This window comes from Microcaecilia unicolor, chromosome 11, assembly GCF_901765095.1.
Source record: "Microcaecilia unicolor chromosome 11, aMicUni1.1, whole genome shotgun sequence".
Classification (NCBI taxonomy): Eukaryota; Metazoa; Chordata; class Amphibia; order Gymnophiona; family Siphonopidae; genus Microcaecilia; species Microcaecilia unicolor.
In genome coordinates this window covers 73,754,746-73,782,679 of record NC_044041.1, presented here as the reverse complement: position 1 = coordinate 73,782,679, position 27,934 = coordinate 73,754,746, and the positions used below count along the sequence as shown (strand labels likewise).

Genomic DNA, 27,934 nt, shown 5'->3' with positions numbered 1-27,934 from the left:
TCCAAATCAGTATTTTGCCTTCATATCTGTTGTGTCATCTTTTTCATGTGTGATCAAGGCGCAGTATTCTGCTAGCATGTAGTATTAGCAGCCCTTTTTGTTTGTTTTTTTCACTAGGTTGTGTACTGGTGTTTTAGAGCCCGATGTAATTACAGTGCTGCCTTTCCACGCATAAGGTTGTAGCTCGACCTGTCCTTGGAATTAGTTCTGTTATGGTTTGGTAAGGTTATGAGTGTGTTTTTGCACAAGTTTGTGTATAGTGTTTTGCAGTGGAGAGATTGTGTGTTGGCCTTACATCAGAAAGGGTGTAGAGCCTAAATCATGACACACTACCTATGGTCGTTAATAAAAGGAGCTCATTATGAACACTATCCAATATCCACCCTAAAAGGGTGTTTTGTGGCTCTACATGAGAATTATGATATTATGATCCCTTGTTTCATATTGTTGACGGTCTGCATTTTCCGTATGGGTGGTATATTGGTGTATTAGGATCTGCCCAGTGTAAAATTTATGGTACAGTAAGGTTCTGAGTGCGTTTTTGAACAAATTTGTGCATAGTGTTTTGCAGTTGAGTGATTGTGGCTAGTATATGCTTTGAGCAACCACTTTATTCTTTGACATATGATACATATCTAATATCTAAATTTAATAAAAGGTATTAATTGTGACTTTTATTTTTACTTATTTTTTTCTGTGTTGTCAGACAATTATGGATGTAAGCTCCACCCCTGGCCCTACCCCTAACCCCACCCCCTTTAGCCTCCCCAAACAGTTGGGCCACCAACCGCCTATGGTATTGGGGTTCATTTTCAAAACAGAGAAACATCCAAAATGGCACAAAGCAGCAGATGGACTTTCTTTTCACAAAAACATCCAAATTGCTATTTTCAAAACTCATTTTGAAGTCTTTTCTATGCGGTTCATCTAAATCTCAAAGGAGTGTGTTGAAGGTGTGTTTTGGGTGGGAATAGGGTGGGCTTGTGATCTGAACATTTTTCTGCAATAATGGAACATTGTAAAAATGTTGAGGGCAAAAAATAGGACATTTTTGGCTAGACCTGATTCAATAAGGACTACAAGCCAAAAAGCTGCCTGAATTGACCAGATGACCACTGTAGGATTAAAAATATGAGCCCCCCTTAATCCCCCAATGGTCACTGAGCCTCTCCCACCTTCCCTAAGAGGTGAAAATGACAGTACATACCAGGCTATATGACAGTTGCAGATACAATGGCCATTTCTCTTAGAGCAGCAAGCAGGTCCCTGGAGTAGCCTAGTGGCTGGTGCAGTGTACTGTGGAGAAGGGGACCCAGGCCCATATCCCACTCTAACTGGTATACTTGTGGTAGAAAGTGCACAACATACCTACTGTATCTACATATAGGCAACACCTGCAGGCATAAGGGCTATTCTAGTGGTATACAGCACATTTTGCTATTCCTGGAAGGCTCACCATACAATATAAGGGGATTAAGATGTGATGTGAATTTTACTGTAGTGCCCCCTAAGCTGCCCCACTGCTCTGCTTGGATATCTGCGTGGCCAGTTTAGTAAGACTGCTGGCTTATTTTTGTGCATTTTTTTATTGGAAAAGACCCTTAAAGACTCACGGAGCACAAAAACCTTCTAAAATAGGGCAAATTTTAAACCAAAAAGATAAGACATTTTTCTGGTTCAAAAATCCATTGAATAAAATAAACTACTGTTCCTTATATTCAAAGTTCATGCCACTGGTGAACCAGTATATCTTGTCTTCTGACACCTTACTGCCCCTTGTGTACACTTAGGTCCTCTCAACAAAATCAGCTTGTAGCCAGGAGTGGCCTAGTGGTTAGGGTGGTGGACTCTGGTCCTGGGGAACTGAGTTCAATTCCCATTTCAGGCACAGGCAGCTCCTTGTGACTCTGGGCAAGTCACTTAACCCTCTATTGCCCCAGGTACAAATAAGTACCTGTATACGTAAGCTGCATTGAGCCTGCCATGAGTGGGAAAGCGCAGGGTGCAAATGTAACAAGCAAACACCTTCCACAAAATTAGATAAGATACCACACAACACTATTTTCCCAGTCCAAGGGCCTGAGCTCTGGAACAAACTACCAACCCACCTTCGTCTCTCATCCTCTCTACAGAAATTCAAAACCGACCTTCAGTCTTTCTTATTTACAGGCACCTATGACCCATTATATTCATGATGCTTATATGAGGGTACTGATCTGCACTACAGAATCCCCTCCCCATTTGTGTCTCCCACCACCTACCTATCTTATCAAACATAGTATTTCATTCCCCCCTTTCCTCACAGTCTGTCACTCTATTTCCCACCCCTCCTTGATTGCTTTTAATTGTAAGCCACCTAGACATTACTTTGATGGGAGGGATATAAGCCCTTAATAAACTTGGGAAATGACCATGTTTGCCACTGGAATTTTGGACATTTTGCAAATCAGATTTGGATGTCATATCAAAAATGCTCTTCCAGAGCACTCAGGCATTACCTTCTAGAACAGTGGCTAGCGCCTGAGCATAAGTAATGCATACCGCTAGGCAACAGCTTATAGAATTGCTCTGTGTATTATTTTCAAAACTCAGGAGAATGAAGAATAGTATATGCACTACCCAGGCTGAAAACTGCAAATCACACTGCTCTTTTTCCAGGCAAAGCTGAGACATAGCCACTCACCACTGGTCTGTCTTTTGGTCTTGTGTATTCTCTGAGGACAAGAAGGCTTATAGATTCTCACAAGAGGTTGACGCCGACCTGCGTCACCCAGTCCGGGACATATGAATAGCACAAATAGAGCTTTGTGGAGCGCAAGACACACTCCACCGCGAATGCGCAAGTGCCTTCCCACCTGCCGCAAGAACATGGTCTCAGTTCTTTTTCTACCGCGGTGAGGAGAGGGTGGGGCTTTTTTACCATCTCCTCACTTTTGCTCGGTCCAAAGAGCTTTTTGGTGCCTTTCAGTGATTTTTTTTTATCCTTTATTGTGTTCCAATTTGTGGAACCCCCTTTTAAAAATATTTTCCTTTAGTTTCTGAGGATCTGAAGGTGACGAAACTGTGTGACAAGGTGGTGGCCGTAGCCAGAAGGTTGCTAGGCTGTATAGAGAGATGTGTGACCAGCAGGAGGTGTTGATGCCCCTGTACAAGTCATTGGTGAGTCCCCGCCTGAACTACTGTGTTCAGTTTTAGAAGGCTGTATCTTGCTAAGGATGTAAAAAGAATTGAAGCGGTGCAAAGAAAAGTTACAAAAATGGTATGGGATTTGCATTACAAGACATATGAGGAGAGACTTGCTGACCTGAATATGTATACCCTGGAGGAAAGGAGAAGCAGGGGGTGATATGATACAGACGTTCAAATATTTGAAAGGTATTAATCCGCAAACAAACCTTTTCCGGAGACGGGAAGACAGTAGAACTACAGGAAATGAAATGAGGTTGAAGGGGGGCAGACTCAAGAAAAATGTCAGGAAGTATTTTTTCACGGAGAGAGTGGTGGATGCTTGGAATGCCCTCCTGTGAGAGGTGGTGGAAATGAAAACGGTAACGGAATTCAAAAATGTGTGGGATAAACATAAAGGAACCCTGTTCAGAAGGAATGGATCCTCAGAAGCTTAGCAGAGATTGGGTGGCAGCACCAGTGGTTGGGAGGCGGGGTAGTGGTTGGGAGGTGGGGCTAGTGCTGGGCAGACTTCTACGGTCTGAGCCCTGAAAATGGCAGATACAAATCAAGGTCAGGTATACATATAAAGTAGCACATTTGAGTTTATCTTGTTGGACAGACTGGATGTACCATACAGGTCTTTCTCTGCCGTCATCTACTACGTTACTATGTAATGGTGTCAGGAGCTCCAGGGCATTGAAGGATTTGGCATCTGAGAAGCATCAGCGCAAGGAGTACCACTCCCCCTCCATATAGGAGGTGCCGATGCATCGGTCTCCCAGCAGCCAAGACCCAATTCTCGCATCGATCCCAGCAGTTCTGCAAACTGCTCCTGAGCTGGCACCCCAGCCTTTCCCACTGCCGGCCCTCAATGAGCACATCTGGGCCTTGCTCCCTGAGCTTCTGGATAGCCTTCTGCAACAGCGTGCATTGGCATCAGGGGTGCTTGCGCTACCCTGCCTCCCATTGCAGCCCTGCTTGGCCCTTAGCCTGCAGTGCGGCACTCTCTCGACGTTGGTGGAGGAAGCTTCGTCACAGTTGAGGCGGGAGCTGACTTCTCAACGCAGTTCTCGAGGACATGGCTCCTCCACGTCAAAGCAGGTTCGACACTCCCACTAGGAGGTACTATCCGACACCGAAGAGGAGCACTCATGGGATTCAGAGGAGGATTCCAAGGTAATTTTCCTCAGATCGGTCCTATGGAATTCCCTCTGAACCCTCCCCTCCACCTGACAGGAGAAAGTCTCCTCTGGAGAGTCTTTCATTCCCTTCTTTTGTCAAGGAAATGGCTAATGCCCTTCCATTTCCCTTCGAAGTGGAGGACGAGCCCAGGCCAAGATGCTCGAGGTCCTGGACTACACGTCTCCTCCTAGGGAGGCTGTAACTGTCCTTCTCAACAAGGTACTCCAGGAAGTCCTCGTTAGGAATCGAGAGTCCCCTCTGTCGGTCCCGGTACGCCCAATAACAACAATACCATGTACCGGATCCACAGTACACCTGGTTTTGATTAAGTCTCAGTTGCCTCACAATTCCATGGTGGTAGAATCCACTCTCAAAAGAGCCAGAAGTTCCAGGGACTATGTCTCGGCACCCCCAGGTAGAGAAGCTAGAACCTTGGAGTCTTTTGGGAGAAAGATGTTTCAGGCTTCAACAGTCATCTCCCGAATACAATCCTACTAGCTTTTCACGAGCATCTTACTTGCGAAACTCGGTGCGCAAGTTGTCGGATCTAGCTGAGATGTTCCCTCTGGAGCAGGCTGAGTCACTTCAGTTGGTCACGCAGCAGAATGCGAGTTGAAGTTCTTGGCAAGGGGCACTTACGACACTTTTGGTGTGGCATCCAGAATCTCTACCCAAAGTATTGCAATGCACAGACTCTCATGGCTGTGTGTTTCTGACTTGGCACATTCTGTTCAGCACAGGCTGGCAGATGCCCCATGCCAGGGGGATAACCTTTTTGGAGGTAAGGTTGACGAGATCGCAGATAAATGAAAAAACATTCTGATACCATCTCTTCTCTCTCCCGCCGGGCACCTTCCGCATCTACCTCCTCAGTTAGGAGGACTTTTGGCAAGCCAAGGATGAGCACCTATTACTATCAGAGGTGTAGGTACAATCCCTCGGCTCACCAGCCTGCTCAGGCTCAACCCTAGTGCGCTCGTACACGTCAACAGTGTGCACCAAAGGTCCCTGCTGCTCTCCAGGCAAAGCAAGGGATGAGTTTTTGACTGGCTCCAGCAGAGCATAGCCGCAGTAAGTGTCCATCCCGGACGACTTGCCGGTCAGGGGGAAACTGATGTTTTTTCAAGAAAGGTGGCCCCTTATAACCTCCGACCAGTGGGTTCTTCAAATTGTCCATCTCGGATACACCCTCAATTAGTATCTAAAAATTCCAAATTGCACACTGAGAGCCCATTCATTCTGCTCTGAGCACAGGCAGGTACTTGCCGAGGAACTCTCAGCCCTTCTGAAGGCCCATGCTGTCGAGCCCGTTCCACCAGGGAAGGAAGGGCGGGGAATCTATTCCAGGTACTTCCTTGTGCAAAAGAAAACAGGGGGGATGCGTCCCATCCAAGACCTAAGGGACCTGAACAAAGTCCTAGTCCAAGAAAAGTTCAGGATGGTTTTCCTGGGCACCTTTCTCCCAATGATTCAGAAAAATAATTGGCTACGCTCTTTGGACTTAAAGGATGCATATACTCACATCCCGATACTTCCAGCCTACGAAGTATTTTCAATTTCAGTTGGGAACACATCACTTTTAGTACAGTATGTTGCCTTTTGGCTTCGCGTCATACTCCAGGCTCTTCACCAAATGTCTAGTTCTAGTTGCAGCATCGCTATGCAGATTGGGAGTCCATGTGTTCCCATATCTTGATGACTGGCTGGTAAATAGCACCTCTTCAGATGGTGCTCAGGAGTCCATGTAGATTACTATTCAGGTGTTCGAGCTACTAGGGTTCATTTTAAACTACCCCAACTCCCATCTTTGCCCTGTTCAACAATTAGAGTTCATAGGAGCCCTGCTTAATACTCAGCAGCTTCAAGCCTTCTTTCTGGAGAAGACAGCGGCACCCTTGTTGCACTCGTTTCAACGGTTCGAGCCTCTCAGCAGGTCTCAGCTTGGCAGATGTTGAGATTGTTGGGCCACATGTATTCCACAGTGTATGTTACACCCATGACATGTCTTCCCATGAAATCAGCTCAATGGACCCTGAAATCTCAGTGGTATCAAGCCACGGGGAGCCTGGAAGATGTCATCCAAGTGTCCCTAGAGCTGGTAAGCTCCCTTCAGTGGTGAACCATTTGATCCAATTTGCCTCTGTGACTTCCAATCCAAATTCCTGAACCACAAAAGGTGTTGACGATGGATGCATCTCTCCTGGGATGGGGGACTCATGCAGATGGGCTTCACACCCAAAGAGTTTGGTCCACCCAGGAAACGAATCTTCAGATCAATCTCATGGAGCTCTGGGTGATCTGGAACACTGTAAAGGCTTTCAGAAATCGGTTATCTCAGCAAATTGTGCTCATCCAAACACAATCAGGTTGCAATATATTACACCAACAAGCAGGGGGCACCAGATCATCACTGCGTGATACTCAGCAGGTTTGAGCCTTCCTTCCGGAGATGAGAGTGGACACTCTTGTCGTACTCATTTTGATGGTTCGAGCCTCTCAGCAGGTCTCAGCTTGTCATATGTTGAGATTGTTGGGCCACATGGCTTCCACAGTGTATGCTACACCCATGATATGTCTTCACATGAAATCAGCTCAATGGACCCTGGCTTCTCAGTGGTATCAAGCCACGAGGAGCCTGGAAGATGTCAGCCAAGTGTCCCCAGAGTTGGTACGCTCCCTTTAGTGGTGAACCATTTGATCCAATTTGACTCTGAGACTTCCAATCCAAATTCCTCATCCACAAAAGGTGTTGATGACGGATGCATCTCTCCTGGGATAGGGGGGCTCATGTAGATGGTCTTCACATCCAAGGTGTTTGGTCCACCCAAGAAACAAATTTTCAGATCAATCTCCTGGAGCTCCGGGTGACCTGGAACACTCTAAAGGCTTTCAGAGATTGGTTATCTCATCAAACTGTGCTCATCCAAACAGAGAAACACGTTGCAATATATTCCACCAACAAGCAGGGGGGCACCAGATCACACCCTCTGTGTCAGGAGGCCGTTCGGATGTGGCACTGGGCTCACCATCATGGCATGTTCCTTCAAGCCACTTATCTGGCAGACAAAAACAATGCCCTGGCCGACAGACTGAGCAGGATAATGCAACCACACGAGTGGTCTCTCAATATGGGAATAGCCCGCAAAATCTTCCGAGCATGGGGCTTTCACTCAGTAGATCTTTTTGCTACTCAGATCAACCACAAGGTCCCTCAGTTCTGTTCCAGGCATCAGGCCCACAACAGACTAGCATCAGATGCCTTCCTCCTCAATTAAGGGATACTAGTGGGGAAAACTTTGTTGAAACTCAAGCAAACGTGGAACCACGATTCTGATCGTGCCTTACTGGCTGCGGCAGATATGGTTCCTTCTACTTCTGGAGTTATCCTCCAAAGAACCATGGAAATAGGAGTGTTTTCTGACCCTCATCACGCAGAACAAGGAGTCTCTTCTATATCCCAACCTCCAGTTTCTGGCTCTCACAGCTTGGTTGCTGAAAACTTAGAATTCGCTTCCTTGCGTCTTTCAGAGGGTGTCTCCCAGGTCTTGCTGGCTTCTAGGAAAGACTCCACTAGGAGGTGCTATTCTTCCAAATGGAGGAGATTTCCCATCTGGTGCAAGACCCTAGATCCCCTTGTTTGCCCTAAACAGACCTTGCTTGAATACCTTCTACACCGTTCCGAGTCTGGTCTCAAGACCAACTCCATAAGGGTTCACCTTAGTACAATTAGTGCTTATCATTATCAACATGTAGAAAGTAAACCCATCTCTGAACAGGCTCTAGTTGTTCGTTTCATGAGAGGTTTGCTTTTGTCAAAGCCCTCTGTCAAACTTCCACCCATGTCACGGGATCTCAACATCGTTCTCACCCAGATGATGAAAGCTCCTTTTGAGCCACTGAATTCCTGCCTTCTGAAGTACTTGACCTGGAAGGTCATTTTCTTGGTGGCTGTTACTTCAGCTCGTAGAGTCAGTGAGCTTCAGGCCTTAGTGGTGAATGCACCTTACACTAAATCTTATCACAACAGAGTAGTCCTTCGCATGCACCCTAAGCTCCTGCCGAAAGTGGTGTCAGAGTTCCATCTGAACCAGTCAATTATATTGCCAACATTTTTTCTCTGACCTCATGCCCATCTTGGCGAAAGCAATTTGCACACCTTGGATTTCAAGAGAGCACTGGCCTACTACATGGATCTGACCAGGTCCCACAGACAGTCCGCCTAACTTTTTATTCCAGACAGTCCGCCCAACTTTTTATTACTTTTGATCCCAACAGGATGGGTGTCGCCATTGGGAAACGCACCATTTCTAATTGGCTGGCAGATTGAATTTCCTTCACTTATGCCCAGGCTGGGCTGACTCTTGAGGGTCATGTCAAGGCTCACAATGTCAGAGCTATGGCTGCGTCGATAGCCCACTTGAGGTCAGCCTCCATTGAAGAAATTTGTAAGGCTGCGACATGGTCTTCAGTCCACACATTCACACCACACTATTGCCTTGAGCAGGATACCCAATGCAACATCGGTTCGGGCAGTATTGCAGAATCTGTTTGGGGTCTAGAATCCAACTCCACCCTCCTAGGCCCATTCTGTTCTAGGCTGTACTCTCATTCAGGTTGTATAGAGTTTCAGGCTAATCTGTGTTATGTCCTCGTCGTTGCGAGGCCCAACTGACCAATGTTTGTTGTTTTTGGTGAGCCTGGATGCTAGGGCTTCCCCACTTGTGAGAATCTATTAGCCTGCTTGTCCTCGGAGAAAGCAAAGATACTTACCCTAGAAGGTATTCTCAGAGGAGAGAAGGCTTTATATTCGAACAATCCCTCCCCTTGGAGTTGTCTCATTTTTTCTTTTTTGCTGTAGTATAAAACTGAGACCACGTTCTTGTGGTGGGCAGGAAGGTACTTGCGCTCCACAAAGCTCTACTTATGCTATTCATAAGTCCTGGATTGGGTGACGCAGGTTAGTGTCACCCACGTGTGAGAATATAAAGCCTGCTGTCCTCGGAGAATACCTGTTACAGATAAGTAGCAGGTATCCCATGAAAAGGCAAAATGTGACATGAATAACAAAGTGGAGAAACACCCTGGAGTGAAATCTGGAAAACCAAGATCATTTTGAAATCCAGGGCATTCTGCTTAACGGTACGGTTGTTGCCTGGCTGAATTCTAGTATGGCTCTTTGCCTTATTCTGCTGAGAACATCATCCCTAGTCACTCATTTCTGTATAAAAGCACATTCCTAATGAAATATTAAATGTGAGGAATGAAATCCGTTTGTTTAAAGGAAACAGCAGAGGGCGTGGCTGTCAGGAATCTCACACCCTGCTGCCAGGTGGCTGAGGATCAGCACTGCCTTGGAGAAGGAATAAATGAGTCCATTTACTGGCTCCTCCTCATTTTCATCCTTTCCAGCTCTTTTAAAGAATTGGCTACCAGAAACTTCAGTGTTGCAGCTGATTAATGATTCACCAGACCGAAACCAACTGTATCAAAAATAAATACGTAACACCTCTAAGGAGATGAAAATGTCTCAAGGAGCAAAAGCTTCCCAATGCGAAGTCCAGCTGATAGCGCAGCCCTACCCACTGCACCCGTACACACACATTTATTTACACGTCTGAGTACAACCTGGTCTTTTCCCTGATAAGAAATAACTTGTGTAATGTTCCATGGCCTCCTGTTCACACTCACAGTGAAAAAGAATTAGAGACATTCTAGAAATTTAGATGATAATGTACATGCCCTGGCACTAGACTTGCCTGGATCCTGGATCTGACTCAGGGTCTTGATCCTCATGGAGTCAGAACTCAGAGCCTTGGTTGATGTTGGATACTGAAACCTGTTGGGCACAGTTCAGCCAGTGGCAGACCCCCACTTTCATCTAGCCAGGTTTCAATCATTCCTAGGATGTCAAGATGCTGCTTATGTATAACATCATGGATCACTGAGAATTTCTTTGCAGCTGATCTGGCATTCACTAGACCTATAGTTCCCAAGGGTGGTCTGGGGGTGCTAGTGGTTGCTTTGGTGTGGCAATGAGGTGATCTTTTAAGTACTGTTACCTCTTGCACTTTTGTCTTCTCTTTGGTTGGTGGGGATTATAGTTTTCTCTCTCACACACCACTGGGATCCCCGATGTCTCTCTCTTGTTTGTAATGTATTTATTTTAGCATACTGTTTTGTTTTTTAGACTCCTGAAGAAGGCCTAGCTGCCGGAACACATTTTGTTGAGTCTTGTTAACCAATAAAGCTTTGTGCTACACCGTGATTTTGTGAAGTGTGTTTATTTGTCACCTTCGCTGTCTAAGTTATTCAGAGACCCAATACAAGCCATGTTTTGGCATCACAGTGCCTGAACCAAGGGTCATTCTAAAGTGCAGCACATGAAATTTTAAGCAGTGCCAAGAACTTGACAGTAAGTCGTGGTGTTTGCCAAACTGGCGCCAGTTTGACGAACACTGTGACTTATCGTCCAGTACCTGGACCATGTCTGGATTTCAGTACTAAATTTTCAGATATACAGAGGCAGCGAAAACATAGCTGGTTAAGTGTGATATTCAGCACTTAATCGGCTATGGTGCACCGCCTAAAGAGAGGACTGCATTTTATGCAGTCCTATTTATGCGGTTATCTTAGCCAGTTAAGTGCTGAAAATCAGCATTTAACCGATTTGAGTGCCGACTCCACACCTGGAATGCTCACAAAATAGCCATTTCGGCCTCTCCTGGCCACTTAAATCATTTTGAACATTGGGTCCTTTGTTTTTATATGTTGTTATCTACTATGTTGTTACATTGTCTTTCAGCCTCTGTTCTTACCACTTTCTTCTATATCTTTCCCAAACAAGTAATCTTACAGTATTGGTTTCCACCACTTCTGCTCAATCTCTTTCCCTTCTTTCTTTCCGCAGGTATATTTTGCATACATCAAGCCTTTCAGCATAATGGTTCTGTTATAGGTCCCATAACATTTTTGTATCTTTTTTTCTGACTTTCTATCTTTTCACTGTCCTTACAGAATTTAGCCTACAAAACTCAAGGTGGCGTCTCATTAATAACTTGTATAAGGGCTATATGACCTTTTTCTCCTTATAGACATTACAAGAGTCAGAACACACTGATAGGAACGTTAAAAAAAAAAAGAACTGGGCTTTCTGCTCCGAAATGGACCATCCATTCTTAATAAGATGTACTGTGTATCAAGGTGACATGCCAGTGCTGATATGCTGAACTCTGGTGAATGCAACCACTAAACCGGAGAATTCAGCAGGAGAATAAAATGTCTTACTTACCCATTCTGCCACATTGGGGCCCTCCTGGACATCAGCAAATGGCTTGTCCCAATAAATGTTGGGTTTTCCATATTTCCAGATCTTGTTGCGAACTCTGCTTGCAAAGAAACAGATCACACACAGGAGGATAACGTTCACAAACCCACAGACAATTGCAATCGCCTATAAGTAGAGAAAGGAAAAGACAGAGGACATGTTCAAAAAAGTATTCCAACTCCAGTTCTGCTAATCTAACTCCATGTTGCCATGACGAAAGCTGGCTAAGCAGAATTAGCACAGTAGGATAAAATCTCATGCTAACTGGAAAACAGAGCTTTCAAGTTGCCCAGTTCTAGAAGGAAGGCCAGTCTTGGATTTCTGCCAACCTCATCATGATGCAGCAATGATTTTAATGGGTAGAATTAGGCTTTATAAATGCCAAACTGCTTTAGGATGTAAATTTAAAACCAGCACTAGCCAAAAGTCTCCCTCCTGGAACTAGCTAACTTGGCAACTCTGAGAAACTGGTGTTACCAAAGTTGTACTAAGTCAGCTAAACATGCTGATCCAATCTTGGTTCCTCCTCAGTGAATGCATGGATATTTAGTTCTGATATTCCTAGGGACTGGAATAAGCCAGAAAACTCTTTTCTGTTCACTTAACAAGGACAAGACATCAACCAGCAGCTGAACAGTAGAGTGTCTACAAGTTTGTGAGTCGATTCCTCCACTCATTAATGTTGGCTCCCCCAGATCAGCAAGCATCAACTTTATCTGTGGTATTTCACAGTCAGCTGCTATTCTCTTCAGTGCAATGGATCCCAAACCTGATCCTGGAGGCACACCAGACAGGTTTTTGGGATATCCACCATGAATATTCATGACAGAGATTTCCATGCAGGGGAGGTAATGCATGCAAATATTCATGGTGGATACACCAAAAACCTGACTGGCTGGGGTGCCTCCAGGACAGATCTGGGAACCACTGCTTTAGTGCAAATTTCTGTCCTACTAACATCAGAACTGCCAAGTTCCCAGTTCCAGCTAGAAATCTAAGGTTACTGTTGGATTCTGACAATCCCATCCTATTGCATTATGGGAACTGCAGCACTAATTTCTTTTCTTTTTTTAATGAATTTCAAGTTTACATTTATGCAATTAACATAAATTTTTTTAATATAGAAACAATTTAACAAATTAAATCTTTTGTAAGGAAAATAAGTCAAATAAGTTTAGTCCACAATTATATGATCCAAGTACTAGGAAAAAAAAACCCCTAAATGAATTAAGTAATACGAATCTATAGAATAGAGGGAGCTTGAGTAAACGCAGCCGAGCTAACGCTAACAATCAAGGAAAAACTACAACAATTATTCCTTACTGGAAACAAATTCTAACAACTTCCCTGGGTCAAAAAATATATAGTTAGAGGAATTCAAAGAGACATTACATCTACAAGGACATTTCAAAAGAAAAGTCCCTCCTAAACGGAGAACTCTTGCTTTTAACATCAAAAATTATTTTCTTCTTTTCTGAGTGTCTCTTGAATGGTCCGGAAAGATTTGTATTTTGGATCCCAGAAAAGTAGTATTGATGTGGCGGAAATAAAGTCTAAATATGTTATTTCGGTCTAGCTCCAAAGCAAATGAAACCAACAATGTTGTTCTTTCTGTAATAACCTCAAGTGAGCTTTCAAGAAATTCTGTTAAGTTTAGGTCAGGTATAGGTTGCTCAGGTAATCTTCTAGTTCCAGTACTGGTTATATACTGAGTTTTTGTTATTGGTGGAAAACCTTCAGGGGAAACACCCAATACCTCCGCAAAGTACTTTTTCAACATTTCTAATGTGGGGATAAGAGGAGATTTGGGAAAATTCAAAAAGCGTAAATTGTTCCTCCTTATCTGATTTTCAAGGTATTCAATTTTGCGTTTTTGAAAATTATTGTTTTTTATAATTGCTAATGTAGAAAGCTTCACTGTTTTTACCTTGCTATCAATAACTTCCATCTTTGTAATCTGTTCACTGACCTTACCAGATAGATGAGTTTGGGCCTATGCCAGATCCACCACCTCACCTCGCAAAGATCCTGATATTTGTTGTAGAGCTGTATTTAATCCTTGAATTGCTTCCCATAGTGCTTCTAATGTAACAACTGTTGGTCTCGTTGTACCCCCAATTTTTACGGAGGGTTCGCCGTGACTTCCCATAGGCAGGGGAGTATATCCCACCATCTCTGCCTGGGGAGCTGTTCCCATCGGCAATGACGTGGCAATTGGGTCTCCACTCGCAGCTGCAGGGGTACCATATCCAGAAATCCCTGCTTGCTGGCTCTCCGTTGTCTCCATTTCTCCTCCGGGTCTTGGGGGTGCTGTTACCGAGGGAGAACTTAATGAAACTCCCTCTGCGCTTTGGTCAGATGTTTCCCCAGGACCTCTCGAGGCGTCTGCTCGCGTTCCCGGTGCTCGCAGACACGATTCCTCTAAAGTTATCTGGCGAGTTGAGGGTAGGTTCGCCCGGCTTGTGGAGGTAAGCACATTGGGCTTTCCTTTCCTCTTTCCCATTATAGGACCAAGGTAGCTCCCAATAGTCAGGTTCTTAAGAATCGGGAGCTGCTACGCGCACGTCTACACTAGGCGCCATCTTGGATCCGATCTGCAGCACTAATTTCAATGAGAATACAAATACCACACTACTTTGGGATGAAGTTCAAAACCAGGGATGGTCAAAGTCTCCTTCTTGGAACTGCTTGGTGGGTCTGTAACATTCAATTGCACAGGCCTGAACAGAAGACTGGAATTCTTTCTGTTTCTTAGAAAACATACCCTAAACCTCAATGCTGTTATACCTTAAAATTGTACACCTAAGGAGAAGCAGGACTTGTCTCAGTTCTTACGTGGAATAAATCCTTTATCCTATGGATCCAATAATCTAGAAACAATATGTGAGTAGGAGAGTATTCAGTTGTCTCTCCAAGTAGCAGAGATGAAAACCATGTCAACTTATTGAGATGCCTATGCTGCTGACAATTTGAAGTACTATATATGTAAACCCATTAGAAGGCTTGGCATTATTACAAAATTTTCTATCAGTCAATCACAGAGCAGCCATTTTGGTTTCAATCTGCCATCATTTACTAGGTTATTATGGGGGCCCTTTTACTAAGCCGCGGCAAAACGTGGCCTGTGGCAGTGTAGTCTTTTGGGCATGCACCGGGTCAGTTTTTACCGCATCCTGGAAAAAGGGCCTTTTTTAAGGGGCCAGAAATGGATGTATGTCAAAATAAAAACCAGCGCTCGTCCATTTTTGGCCTGAGACCCATTGACTTAGCGGTAAGGTCTCATGCACTAACCGGGCAGTAAGCATGCAGCACACACCCACTGCTGTTTACCGCCGGGTAGGCATCACGTGGTAGAAAATAGAAAATATTTTCTGCCACATGTTTTCGGCACATGCCAAATTCAGAATTACTGCATGGGTCATGCGGTAGCCAGGTGGTAATGCTGATTTAGAACGGGCTACATGCACAAAGGCCCTTATGAGCCTTTGTAAAAGGGCCCCTTATGTGATGTACCACACAGGTTTTACTTCAGCTAGTCGGTAAACATTGAAATTAATCACTAAGAAGAAATAAATTCAAGAAACCCAGTAGTGATTTACCTCCTGAGGATCCACCATGCAGTAGTGGTAGAGATACTGGTTGGTAAAGGTCCCAGCAGTCATCGGAGAGTAGAACTGGTTGCATAGGGTCATTATCTGGCTGTAGTACATGCTGCCTGTCATTTGAGCACGTGGATTTACCCCCATGATGTACACAATGGAGGCGATCAGCTCAAGGAAAGCCAAGATGGCACACACAATGATCACCACCAGGTAGAATTTACGGGACCTGGACCTGCTGGACTTGGACACACCAGTCACAAAGAAGGCTAGTGCTGCAATGAAGCAAACTACTGCCATGGCAATCATGAAGCCATTGGCAGCCTGTGGACTGGTCATTCCATATCCATAACCGTACCCATAGCCCATCATTCCACCACCATAACTACTTCCACCATAATATCCCATTCCGCCATAGTAACCCCCTAGCCCGCCATATCCATAGTTGTACTCCCAGGCCAGAGTTGAAGCCACACATGCAAATATGGCAACACACAACAGCAGGATAATGGCCTCCAGGATTCTGACGATGCCTGGTGGGGAGTTCCATTTGTGGAAATTCTGAGGCACGTCTTCTATGTAATAAGAGCCAGCTGGTGGAGAATGAATGTCATAGTCATGGGGGCCAGCAGGAGGTGATCCATAACCGGACTGAACATAAGCACTAGGTGGACTGTATGTTGGTGGGCTATCATAACGTCTCTTCTCATACATTTTGGTATTGGGGAAAGGCACTGCTGACGATCATAAATGCTCTGGACACCTGCATATGAGAACACAGAAAAACACAAATCTTATTTCTGATTTACTCATTCTTTGTCTAAAATTGAAAGCCTACTATCAGCAGCAGTCAATATTGGACAGTAGAAAAATAGAGAAGTTGAAGGTTTGGTGTACTGACTCCACAACCCTGTCAAAAGTCACATTAAATGTCAATTTCATCCATGCAGCTACTTCTAGAATGAAAGTTTGCATACTTTCTTTAGTACAAGGGCCACTGTGTGTCATCTGAAATGAAGAAGGGTTGGAAAGAGTGATTAGCTGCCTCTGTTCTCTGTTTTGGCAGAGCAGGAAAACTCAGTCCTTGTTTTACTTCACGGAGGCAACGTCTTACGAACTACAAGTCCATGGAGGACATTAGGCAAAGCCAGGACTGGATCTTCCTGACCTGAAAAATTCAGAGCCAGTACTTCCCCTTATATGAAACTCTTCTCAATAAATTTTTAACAAGCCCTGCAGTTTAAATTTCAATAACATACTGCTCAGATAGAATAACAGATTTTGATGAGGGATCTCTTACAGCTCATTGAAGACATGTAAATCCACACAAAAATATCACCCCCAAGACACTACTGAGAAATTAGCACTGCAAAGGAGACATTTAAAGACAGGTATGCGATACAGAAAATACTTTATTTTGATATACTGCCCTTCCCTGGTGCATAGCAAAGCAGGAAAGGAATAATGGAAGTGCTAGATAGCTAGGTGAAAAATGGGAATGGATACAATTCCATGAAGGCATTTGGGGTGGGGAGAGAAAGAAGGGGAAAGTAGAGCTGTATTGGTTCCAACTCTGACCTTCCACAGCTGTTTGATCTATTTAAAAGGGGAAGGTTTGCTCAAATAGCCATTTTTGAGTCTCCGCTTAAAGTGTACGCAAGACATTTCACATTGGTAATGGACTGGGGCAGAGACATCTAAAAAGAAACACGTGTGATTTCAAGTTTGATATGATTGGTGGAGGGAAGAAAGACTTAGTAAATGAGATGGGGTGTATGGCTCAACATGAGTTGCAAGATTAAAAAAAAAGAAGACTGCTTATGTTCCATGCATTACATTTCAAACATTTTGTACTTAATCTGAATGGAATAGGAAGCCAATGCTGCTCTATAAGTAGTGAAGTTATGCAATCATGTTTACAAGCCTCACATAATAATCAACAGGCAGCAGAACAAACCAAGCTCCGTCCCTGTCCCCCCCATCTCCCTGGCTGTGTGGGGCAAAAATTTGGTAACCCCCTGACTCCTGTGCCCCACCCTATGCCACTACTTATGATGAATGTCTAAGTAAATTCCTAGAGGAGTGACAGTACTTTTTAAGGGGAATGGCATACTGTCAATTCACAGTGCAATATTTGGGAGTGTCTGTTTCTTGTGATCGAGAGTGCATCAGATTTATGGGAACTGAATTTGAGTTTGTGAGAATGAAGCCATTTAGAGACTGAAGACAACTGCTTCTGAGTGTGGTGTATAGGCAGCATATAACAGTTTACAGTTTATTCAGTTTTGATATACCGTCCATCATACATTATCTGAGTGGTTTACAAAATAAAACATATATTTAAAAAGGAAAAAAAATTAGATTACATAAAATCAAAAGACTAAATCAAAGAAAGCACAGAATGCTGTCTGTTAATTGGCCAGATCATTCCAACCCAAATCCCTACCAGTTCCCTCAGATCTAATCATAAGTCAAATGCTTTTTGAAAAAGATTCGTTTTAAGTCCACTTTCAAATTTTTCAAGGGACTTTTCCAATTTAAGGTACTTGGGAAGGGCATTCCAAAGTGTCAGTGCAGTCACACTAAAAATGGTAATTCTTGTGTCCAAGCAGATAATCTGATAAAAACGAACCATCATCAAATTCTGTTGGGTACAGCATAATGCTCCTGGAGTAACACAGGGGACCAACAGCTGAAAAAGAAATAGTGGCTGATCTGATTGGAGAACTTGAGAAGTTAAAAGCAATATCTTATATGAAATTCTTAAGGAAATTGGTAGTCAATGTTCTGCCTTCAAAGGAGGTGCCACATGATCACATTTATGATCTGCCTCATGTCTAAGGCACATAAATCACACGGCATTACGGTAGTCAAGTCTGCTCATAAACAAGAAATGAATATTAATAGTTGATTTTTTTTTAGAAGTTTGCATATGGAACAAATCATGCATAGTATTAAAAAAAACATTTCTTACTCACACTTGAGATTTGTAACCTAAAATCTAATTTATTGTCTATAATAGCTCCCAGGATTTTTATGGAACTAACCACTGGAATCTGACAGCCAGGTAATTGAGGTAAAATGGTAGGTAAATTCTTTTCCTCTGGGAAAAAGAAAGAGAACTTTTCTGGATTTAACCTTAATTTAATCAGATATAGTTAGAACTTTATTATTTAAGTGAACAGCCATCTGTGTTTGTAGTATCTACTCTAACCAGAATCTGAATATCTGCATTAAAAAAAAAAAGCTGATAGTCCCAGTTGAATCTGCCTAATCAATGGGGCCAAAAATATGTTAAAAAATGTTGGGACAAGTATTGACCCTTGTGGAACTGCACAGTTAAGGATGAATGTAGTCCACAGTTCTTCCAGTTTGTGGAGATAAAAACGAAACCATTCCAGAGCAAGCACTGCTAGTCCAAATTTGGCTAATCTATGCAACAGCAGCTCGTGATCGACTAGATCAAATGCTGCAGATAAATCTAACAATATCAGAAGGCCAGTACTAGGCGTCTGTGTAAATGACCAGCTGAAGGACTGATGCAGAGAGCTACCATGGGTGGAAGTGAACAGTTACCGAGAGGTCTGTGTGTGAGTTGCTGGGCACACAACACAAAAAAGGAGTTTTGCGCAGAAGTTAATTTGCGCAGTAGACATTGGCGCACAGCATATTAAAATGAATGGTAATTTAATTTTAATTTTTGTTACATTTGTACCCCGCGCTATCCCACTCATGGCAGGCTCAATGCGGCTTACATGGGGCAATGGAGGGTTAAGTGACTTGCCCAGAGTCACAAGGAGCTAATGAGGTTATTAGTGATTCTACTGCAATGCTGAGCACAGTGCGAGAAATTAGCCACCACGTCTGAGGCATAGAAGGGTTAGTTCAGAGGATTTAATGCCAGCTTTTCTTCTGCGATTATAACAAAGTGTGCCTGCAGCTTTTAAAACAGGAGGTGAAGATTCTGTGCACAGATATGAGCGGAAAAGTATTACATCTGCACATAAACTGGAATGTACTTCTCACATAAATATCATCCTTGCAAAAGTTAATTTTACAAGGCTGATATTTATCCACAGAATAATATTCTAGCATGTGTGCAGACACTTTTTTTCCTCAGGCATGTGCACAGTGCTAGCTGCCCTTAGTACAGAACTTTGTGCACATGCATCCAGCAGGCACATATCACAGCAATTTCACTAGTTTGCACCATTTATAGATTTACGCTGGATGCAAAGAACAACTTATAAAGAAACTCCAGACCGCTCAGAATACAGCAGCCAGACTCATTTTTGGCAAATCGCGATTCGATAGTGCCAAGCTCCTCCGTGAAAAACTGCATTGGCTGCCAATCAAAGAGCGTATTACTTTCAAAATCTGCACTCTGGTCCACAAGATTATCTATGGCCAAGTCCCAGGATATATGGCAGATCTTATAGACCTACCACTCAGAAACATAACCAGATCATCTCGAACATTCCTAAACCTCCACTATCCAAACTGCAAAAACATTAAATACATAACAACCTATGCATCCAGCAATTATGGAACGCACTGCCTAAGGCTGTGAAGACAACCTACAACGACCTAAACTTTAGGAAATCATTAAAGACTTAACTGTTCAAAAAGGCATACCCCGTCGACCCAACATAAATGCTTGCACTCTACAACACATCATAACCAAAGCTTGTACTGGACACTAAACAGTCTTTCCTCTCCTTGATTCCCATTGTAACTGAAACATATGTTCCTTACTCAGCCATAATACCACCTGTATTTGTTTCTTTACCGGACTGGCAAATGCCTCTAAGGTACTATGTAAGCCACACTGAGCCTGCAAATAGGTGGGAAAATGTGGGATATAAATGTAACAAATAAATAAAAGGCCCTGTTTACTAAGCTGCGCTAGAGGTGCGCTAAGCATTAGCGCCAGCTAACTGTGTAGATGCCCATAATATTCCTATGGTATCTACATGAATAGTACACGCTAATTTTTAGCACGCACTAAAAACACTAGCATACCTTAGTAAACAGGGCCCTAAGTGTTTCACATGCATTTTAGCTATTTAGTCTCTTAATATTCACTCTTCGCTTGCAAATGCACTGTCCCTTACAGAGGGCTTCTCTTTTTATTTTATTTTCACCAACAGTTTAAATTGGATTGACAGACTTTGATACTTTTTTGTGTCATATTGGTTACTTATTTGCGTCTCGTCTTACTTACATCCGTTGGCTTTTATAGCAAGATTGTCTCTGCACAAGTATGTGCAATATGCAGCTTCCACTTACTTTCTCAGGACACTTCTTTTTAATTGATTCATTTTATGTACTTGTTAAACTTTTTTTTTTAACTGTTAATTTTGTTATTTATTCATTTATTTATATGATTATGTAATTGAGTTTATTAAGATTTGTTTATTATTCAGTACCATGTGGAGGGGCTTAATCGAACGGGGCGCCCAAGTTTTCCCGAGGGCGTCCTCGCAGGACGTCCCCCGCGAAGGGGCGGGATGGACGTCCATCTTTCGTTTCAGTAATACAGTCGGGGATGCCCAAATCTCAACATTTAGGTCGACCTTAGAGATGGTCGTCCTTAGAGACGGTCGTCCCCAGTTGGTGTCCTGGCATGTGAGGGGGGCCAGTGCACTTCAAATGCTGGCTTCTCCCACAACCAAATGCCTTGCATTTTGCCGGGTTTGAGATGGCCGGGCCCAGTTTCCATTATGGCTGAAAAACGAAACCGCCCATCTCCTCTACACCCGGCGATCGATTTAACCGGCCCCAACTGTATTTCAAAAATATGGTTGGCTCCGCCCCTTGCGGAGCCAGCCCCAAAGATGGCCGGCCATCTATTTGGCCGGCGCCATTCAATTATGCCCCTCCATGCCATACTTTGTATTATGTTTCAACGTTTTTATTAATGATGAAATAAATATGGTATAACAGATACCATAAAATATAAAACTTCAACAGTACAGTGAAACTTCACATATAAGTATTGAACAGACCATCATCAAGTTTTTGGTATACTTCCCCCCTCCCCCCACCCTCTATTCCCCTTCCCTCCCTCCTTACTTCTGTGTGTCAAACAATATTGGGGATAATGGATTTAAACATTCAGACCATGTGTACTGCCAAGGTAACTCACAATAGATTGAGGAGCAAACTTCGCCCCCGTGGACTAAGTCCTTGTATATATCAGCCCCATATTGACATGAACTGTTTTTTCCTTTTCGGGGTTCCCTTCGCCTCTCTGGCTTCCCAGGTGGCCAACTCATGTATCTGGTTCCTCCAGTGCCAATACACCGGTGGATCCGGGTCTATCCACTTCTGTAGAATAGTCTTGCGTGCCACTAAACATACCTTGCGACACCAAACTCTATTTCCTTTCGCCTGAGTTGCAAAGGCTGCCTGTGTATCTAAGACATAATGATCCCAGGTTCCACCTACTGAGACTTGTGTTATTGTAGTTAAATAATTCTGGATTTGTTTCCAAAAGGCACGTACCCTTAGGCAGCCCCAAAAAGCATGGTATAAGTTGTGGGGTGCATGGTTGCATTTTATACATTTAGTATCATTTGTGGCCCTCATATGTCCCCATTGTTGCCCTGACATATATGCCCGCATAACCACCCTATATCCACATTCTCTTAATCTCTCATCTATGGTGAGTGACGGAATGCGTCCCAGTGTTGCCCTGATGTCCCATCCTCTTAATGACCTCCCCGAGTCTCTTTCCCATTTTTGTATGATATATCCTATGTTATTCTGGGGATAGCGTGACACTAGTGCTCTGTATAGGGTTGAAACTGTCATTCCCGCTGTCTCCAGGTTTTGAAAAAATGTGTTTACTAGATGTCCAAGTTTCAATCTTAACGCAGGCTGGTTTAGATGTAAAATGTAATGCTTAACCTGAGCATAGGCAAAGCGGTCTCCCCAAGTGTTCCCTATCTTATCTTGTAATTCTTCAAATCATACTTTGTATTATTATGTGAATATTTTTACTGCTATAATTGCCTATTGCTCACGTTTGATTTATTCTTACCATACATCACCTTGAGTGAATTCCTTCAAAAAGGAGGTAAATAAATCCTAATAAATAAATAAAAGAGAGAGGTGTATATTAAAGAGCTTAAGGGCCAGGACAAAACCCTGAGGAACACCACATGTCAGAGGGACGAGTCTGACGTGTTGCCTCCATTGTTTACAAGTGTATTTCATACATAATCAATGTACAAAAATACTAAATTGAATTGCATTATAGAAAAAAATGTGAAGCAACATTAAAATCATTAGAAAAATTATATATTAAAATCATACTGAACCCCAAGCTTTCCAATAAGGTAGACTATACTTAAACATCTGCAATAATGACAAAGTCATACGAAACCTTGGGGGCAAGCTAGTGAATGAGCAACCAGTTCTTTTAATCAAAACAAAAAGTCCAATGAACTGGCTCACTGTTCACGGTCACTAAAAAGAAAAATCCTTCTCAATCACTCTGCATAGTCGGCAATGATCGTGTCACATACAGCATATAATATGCAGACGTCTTCCTATCATTTTATGTTGCATAAACAGAAAGCTTTAATTGCAAAAGTTTATGGTTCACAACTCATATAGACATAAATCTTTCAAACTGAATTAGTCTCAACACAGCATGGTGTTTCGCCAATGCGGTGTCTTCAGAAGACTAAAACTGAAACATACAACCCACATAAAACATATCCTCATATCGAAATCGTAAAACATTCACAGAATAATGTTGTTATTGTATATAAAACTTACATACCTTACAGTTTTTATAAAACGTCCTCACATGGACACTACCAATCTGGCTATCTTACTCAACGGTACCTCCTAAACCAGAAGTCTCCGTCAGGCATTGGGTTACCAGTGGAACTGACTCAATATAAACTACGCTGAGCACTACTACACCTGCATCTAATCAATTTCTTTGTTAAGGCCCAAGGTTCAATGGTGTTTCAAATAAATATTCTTTGCTCCCTACGATTCAAAATTACTGATATAGCCCCCCACTAGTAATAGAATCTGTTGCAGGACTACAAACTGCAAATCTTCCACATTATGTTTTGCCTGCTTCCAATGGTCAGTGAAAGGAACATCATCCCGATCAAGTCTACGATTACTAAGATGTTGTGTAATTCTATGTTTCACTGTTTTTTTCGTTTGTCCCACATACCATTTATCACCGGACATTTAATACCATAAATGACCTGCTTAGATGAACAATCTGTATTTTGTCTCAACCTATATTGTCTAGTGATATTAGGAATTGTTATTGAATCTGTGGTTATGGTAAATTTACAGTAAACACAATGACCACAGCCTGCATACCCCTTAATTGCTGACTGATCCACCTGCGTTGTAGTATTCTTGTACAATTCCCCCCAAATTCCTCCCTCTTGAATAAGCATATCTTGGCTTCAACTCAGTATATTCCATGTTTGAGGATTATTTGTTGAACTTGATACACCTGTGAAAAATATTAAACACAGGTGTATCAAACACTGCTTCCCTGCATTCAATAACCACCGCCAATTGGAATTATTGGCTCTTTTATATGCTCTGTGGACTACTTTTTTAGGACATCAACGATGAAGAAACCGAGATGTCATATGCCTGGCATGTGTTAAAAACCCCCTCTGATCAGAACATAACCACCTTATTTTCAAAACCTGACCTCCAGGAATGCTGTCTCGTAACTTTCGGGAATGAAAATTCCTTTAATGAAATACTGCATTTCTGTCAGTAGCTTTACAGAAAATCGAAGTACCAAAACCTGTTGGAGAATGTGTGATCTGTATATATAAAAAATAAAATAAAACAAAAAAACAAACAAACAAACACTGGAACCTCCAATATGTCAAGTAAATGTAATATGGGGATCACACATATTCAGTTTCTATAGAAAATTCTCTAAAGATGCATCATCTATCTCCCTGCCAAATTAAAAATAAATCATCATCAATGAAACGCTTCCATAAAACCACCTGGGGCATATAGATTGATTGGTAAACAAATATATCCTCAAAATTAGCTGTGTATAGGCAGGCCACTGTGGGGTCACTGAAGCCCCCATGGCGACCCCCTTAACTTGAAGATAGAAATCATCCTGAAACAAAAAGTCATTTTTAAATGATGACACATTACGCTAATCGATCTAAAAATTCAATTTTTTGCATCAAAAGGGCCAATTGCTCTAATTCTGTATGTATCAATATCAACGCAGCAGTCTGGGGAACATTAGTACTGAGTGCTGCAACATCCATGGTGACTAAACTTATCTGTTGATCTGACCTCAGCTGCAGCTGCTGCAAGATCCTCAACAAATGTGAAGAATCTTCTACGTAAGAGGCTGCTGACGCAGGGTTGGAGGTAGTAGTCCTGGGATAGTGGTTCTATCAACAAATCTCTTCCCGATACTATCGGTTGGCCAGGGGGGGTTGTGCAAAGACTTATGTACTTTAGGCACAAAATAAAATGATTCAGGAATACCAATATTTGTTGAGGAATATTCCTTAGTCGTCACAATCCCCCTTTGATTTGCCGAATGGAAAATGGGCGTAATTTACTCAGAAAAAGAATGAGGAGGATCAGTGGTAAAAGCCTATAATATACTGCTCATCCTGTAACTGTCTCTATGCCTCTTCATAATTAGATCTGTCTTGGACTACCACACCACCTCCCTTGTCAGCCTGAATAACTATGATTTATTGATCTTGCTGCAAATCAAGTAAAGCTTCTCATTGTACTTTAGACAAATTATGATATCTAGTACCAAACTACGATTGTGCTGCCTGGATATCTCTAACCACCAGGTGCTGAAAGGTTTCAATAACAGAATCTATGAGCCCCAAGGGACACCACATAGAAGGTGACTTTGTCATTATTGCAGGTGTTTTAAGTATAGTCTACCTTACTGGAAAGCTTGGGGTTCAGTATGATTTTAATATATAATTTTTCTAATGATATCAATAAAGTTGTTTCAAATTTTTTTTATATAATGCAAATCAATGATTTAGTATTTTTGTACTGTGATAGTTAATCATTGCACATATGTGATAACCCTGATTAGTATGTTGATATATAATCACTAAGGATTACCTGAAAGTCAGAACTGGAGGAATAATTCAGAAGCATCTTTTGAACCACTTACCTAAACTTCAGGGCCTATGGCAACACCTTGAGCCTGATAGGAGCTACTATTGCTCTGGTCCCAAGGTGGTGGGAAGAGAAAAAAAAGTGATGAAGCTAGAAAAGATAACGGAAGAGAGACTGAAGAGAGGGAGAGAGAGGGGTAAGTCAAAGGGGAGAAGAAAACAAAAAAAATTAAAATTCCTCGATTCCTAAAGATAGTCATATGGTTCCATTCCACTTGGCTGCACATAAATAAAGGTTAACAAACAAAAACAATAATATAAGGTGATACATTTTATCAGACTGGCTTTTGTGAACTAAAAGACCCCGTCCTCCAAGGCAGGTGCCCAAGTTTTCAGAAAAGATTTTCAGCCTTGCTTGTGCATTTACCATGAGGAGTGGCCTAGTGGTTAGGGTGGTGGACTCTGGTCCTGAGGAACTGAGTTCAATTCCCACTTCAGGCACAGGCATCCTTGTGACTGTGGGCAAGTCATTTAACCCTCCATTGCCCCATGTAAGCCACATTGAGCCTGCCATGAGTGGGAAAGCGCGGGGGTACAAATGTAACAAAAATAAATAACATAGTAAAAAGACCTTTTTTTTTTTTTTTACCATTTTCTTTTCTCTGCAAGGTGTGGAGGTACAGAGGAATCTGTCACAGCTGTACCCAATAACAAACTAAGTGGACCCCGTATTAATAGGCACTATCACAAACCAAATCAATTTAAAATGGCTTACCACAATACTGAGCACTAACTGGTCAGTGTAGGAAAGGCACCTGAACTCTTCCCTCCTACAAAATGGGTGGTGGTAAGTGGAGATGTGCTACTTTATTTAATGGCTGACACTAATGGCAACATATTTATTTATTTATTGCATTTGTATCCCACATTTTCCCACCTCTTTGCGGGCTCAGTGTGGCTTACAATAAAATATGAATAATGGAAATACATTTGTTAACAACTTGGTTATGGGTTACATTGTACAAGTTATGTACATAAACACCATATGGAGAAAAACCTGTGCCAGGGCGCTCCAAGGCCAGTTTTTACTGCAGCTTGGTGAAAGGACTCCTAAATACTTTAAGTGGGTCTCACTGTGTCACAGCGTGACAGTCAAGTGTTCTCACACACTCTTCTGAGGTTTGCTGAACCAAAAGAAAATGCCCTCAGCTCCTGTTACAGCTGAGAGAGCCTGTAATTCCTACAGTGCTGTAGCCTGTTTCTGTTACACCTGCAGTTGGCCAACCTCCCTTCTACCCCTCCCCCACTTCCAAATCCAAAAGACCAGCCTGGAAATAAGTAGCATCATACCCTCTCTGCTTGCCTCATACTTGGAAGCCAACCAGATGCATCCTCCACCCCCAACCTACAGTAGACTTCACAAACAAAGTGCTTTTGTTCAGCACAATTTTGCAATCCGCACGTTTCCAACTTCCCTCCCCATCGCCACTGTTTTCTTTTCGGTGTGGAGAAAATTTCGTTTACACAACAATCCATAAGTTTGGTTTGGTTGTAAGCGTGGAAGGTATTTTGTGGCCATCCCGGTGGCAATACTGTACTCTGCCAAAATGGAGACCTTGGATTCATTTCCCAGATCTGTTCTTGGTGCTGCGGCTGCCTCGGAGGCAGTGTTTACAATTACAGCTATTGGGGGCGAAGGGCAGAAGGAAAGTCTCAGACATTAACAGAAACACTTAGCGGCCAGATTTAGGTCTCCCTCTCCCTATTGCAAGGTCCCAGACCTAGTGGATGGTCACTGACTGTGCTAAGAATGCTGGGAAGGAATGTAAAACGGGATAACGGGGATGGGCAAATGAAAACTCAGGCCACCATTGTCCATCAGAGGTTATTTCTTCCCCCTGCCCGAGAAAAGCTGCTCTAGGGAAGTTCTGAGGGTCCTAATCCAAGGATTCACATTTCCTGTTGCATATTTTTTAAAAAAATCTATTTTGTGGAAATTAAAAGAGAACAGAGTGCCACCTTCTTACCTGCAGCTGAAGTCACATTACTTCTGTAAGCAGCAGCTACACATTTTGCTGTTTTTAACCCAAGTTTACAGCTTTTCTTTCCCGAGCAGAATTTTTCATGGTTTTTCTTTTGGGAGAGACAGGTGCGCCTGTACTTATGGGAAGTTCCTTCTTCCTCAGATTTCTCGTCTCTTTTACCTCATTCACTGCTCTTTGTTCGTTCAAACCCAGTCAAGGGAATCAGGGATTAATGATTACAACAAGGCACTACTAGTACAGGGTGATATTAAAATCCACTCCCCCAGGCCTGAAGTTCAGTGCTGATTGGACGCTGCTAGTCAAACCGATTCTGCCACTCTGGGTCTCGAGGGCAGAGGGCGGGGGAGGCACCAAGGAGAGAGGCAAGGAACTGAAGGAGTAGAGGGGTAGGAGAAGGGCAGAGAGACTGGCAGGGAAAGAAAGAAAGCAGTGGGGGAGGAGGAGAAACAGAGAGGCTATTTAAGGAACAAAAAAAAGCGGGGGGCGGGGGGA

The 27,934-nt window shown here is 42.9% G+C and overlaps 1 protein-coding gene across 1 annotated transcript in view; it reads right to left on the bottom strand.

Moving 5' to 3' along the window:
* Nucleotides 1-27,673, bottom strand: part of LOC115479559 (occludin-like) — a 93,562-nt gene extending 65,889 nt beyond the window's left edge. The window contains exons 1-3 of the mRNA XM_030217530.1: nt 27,425-27,673; nt 15,274-16,036; nt 11,639-11,800 (exon numbers count right to left, since the gene is read on the bottom strand). Of these exons, the coding sequence (XP_030073390.1) occupies nt 11,639-11,800; nt 15,274-15,987 (876 nt within the window). The 5' untranslated portion in view covers nt 15,988-16,036; nt 27,425-27,673. The remainder of the gene's footprint in view (nt 1-11,638; nt 11,801-15,273; nt 16,037-27,424) is intronic.
* Between the last annotated feature and the right edge of the window lie 261 nt (nt 27,674-27,934).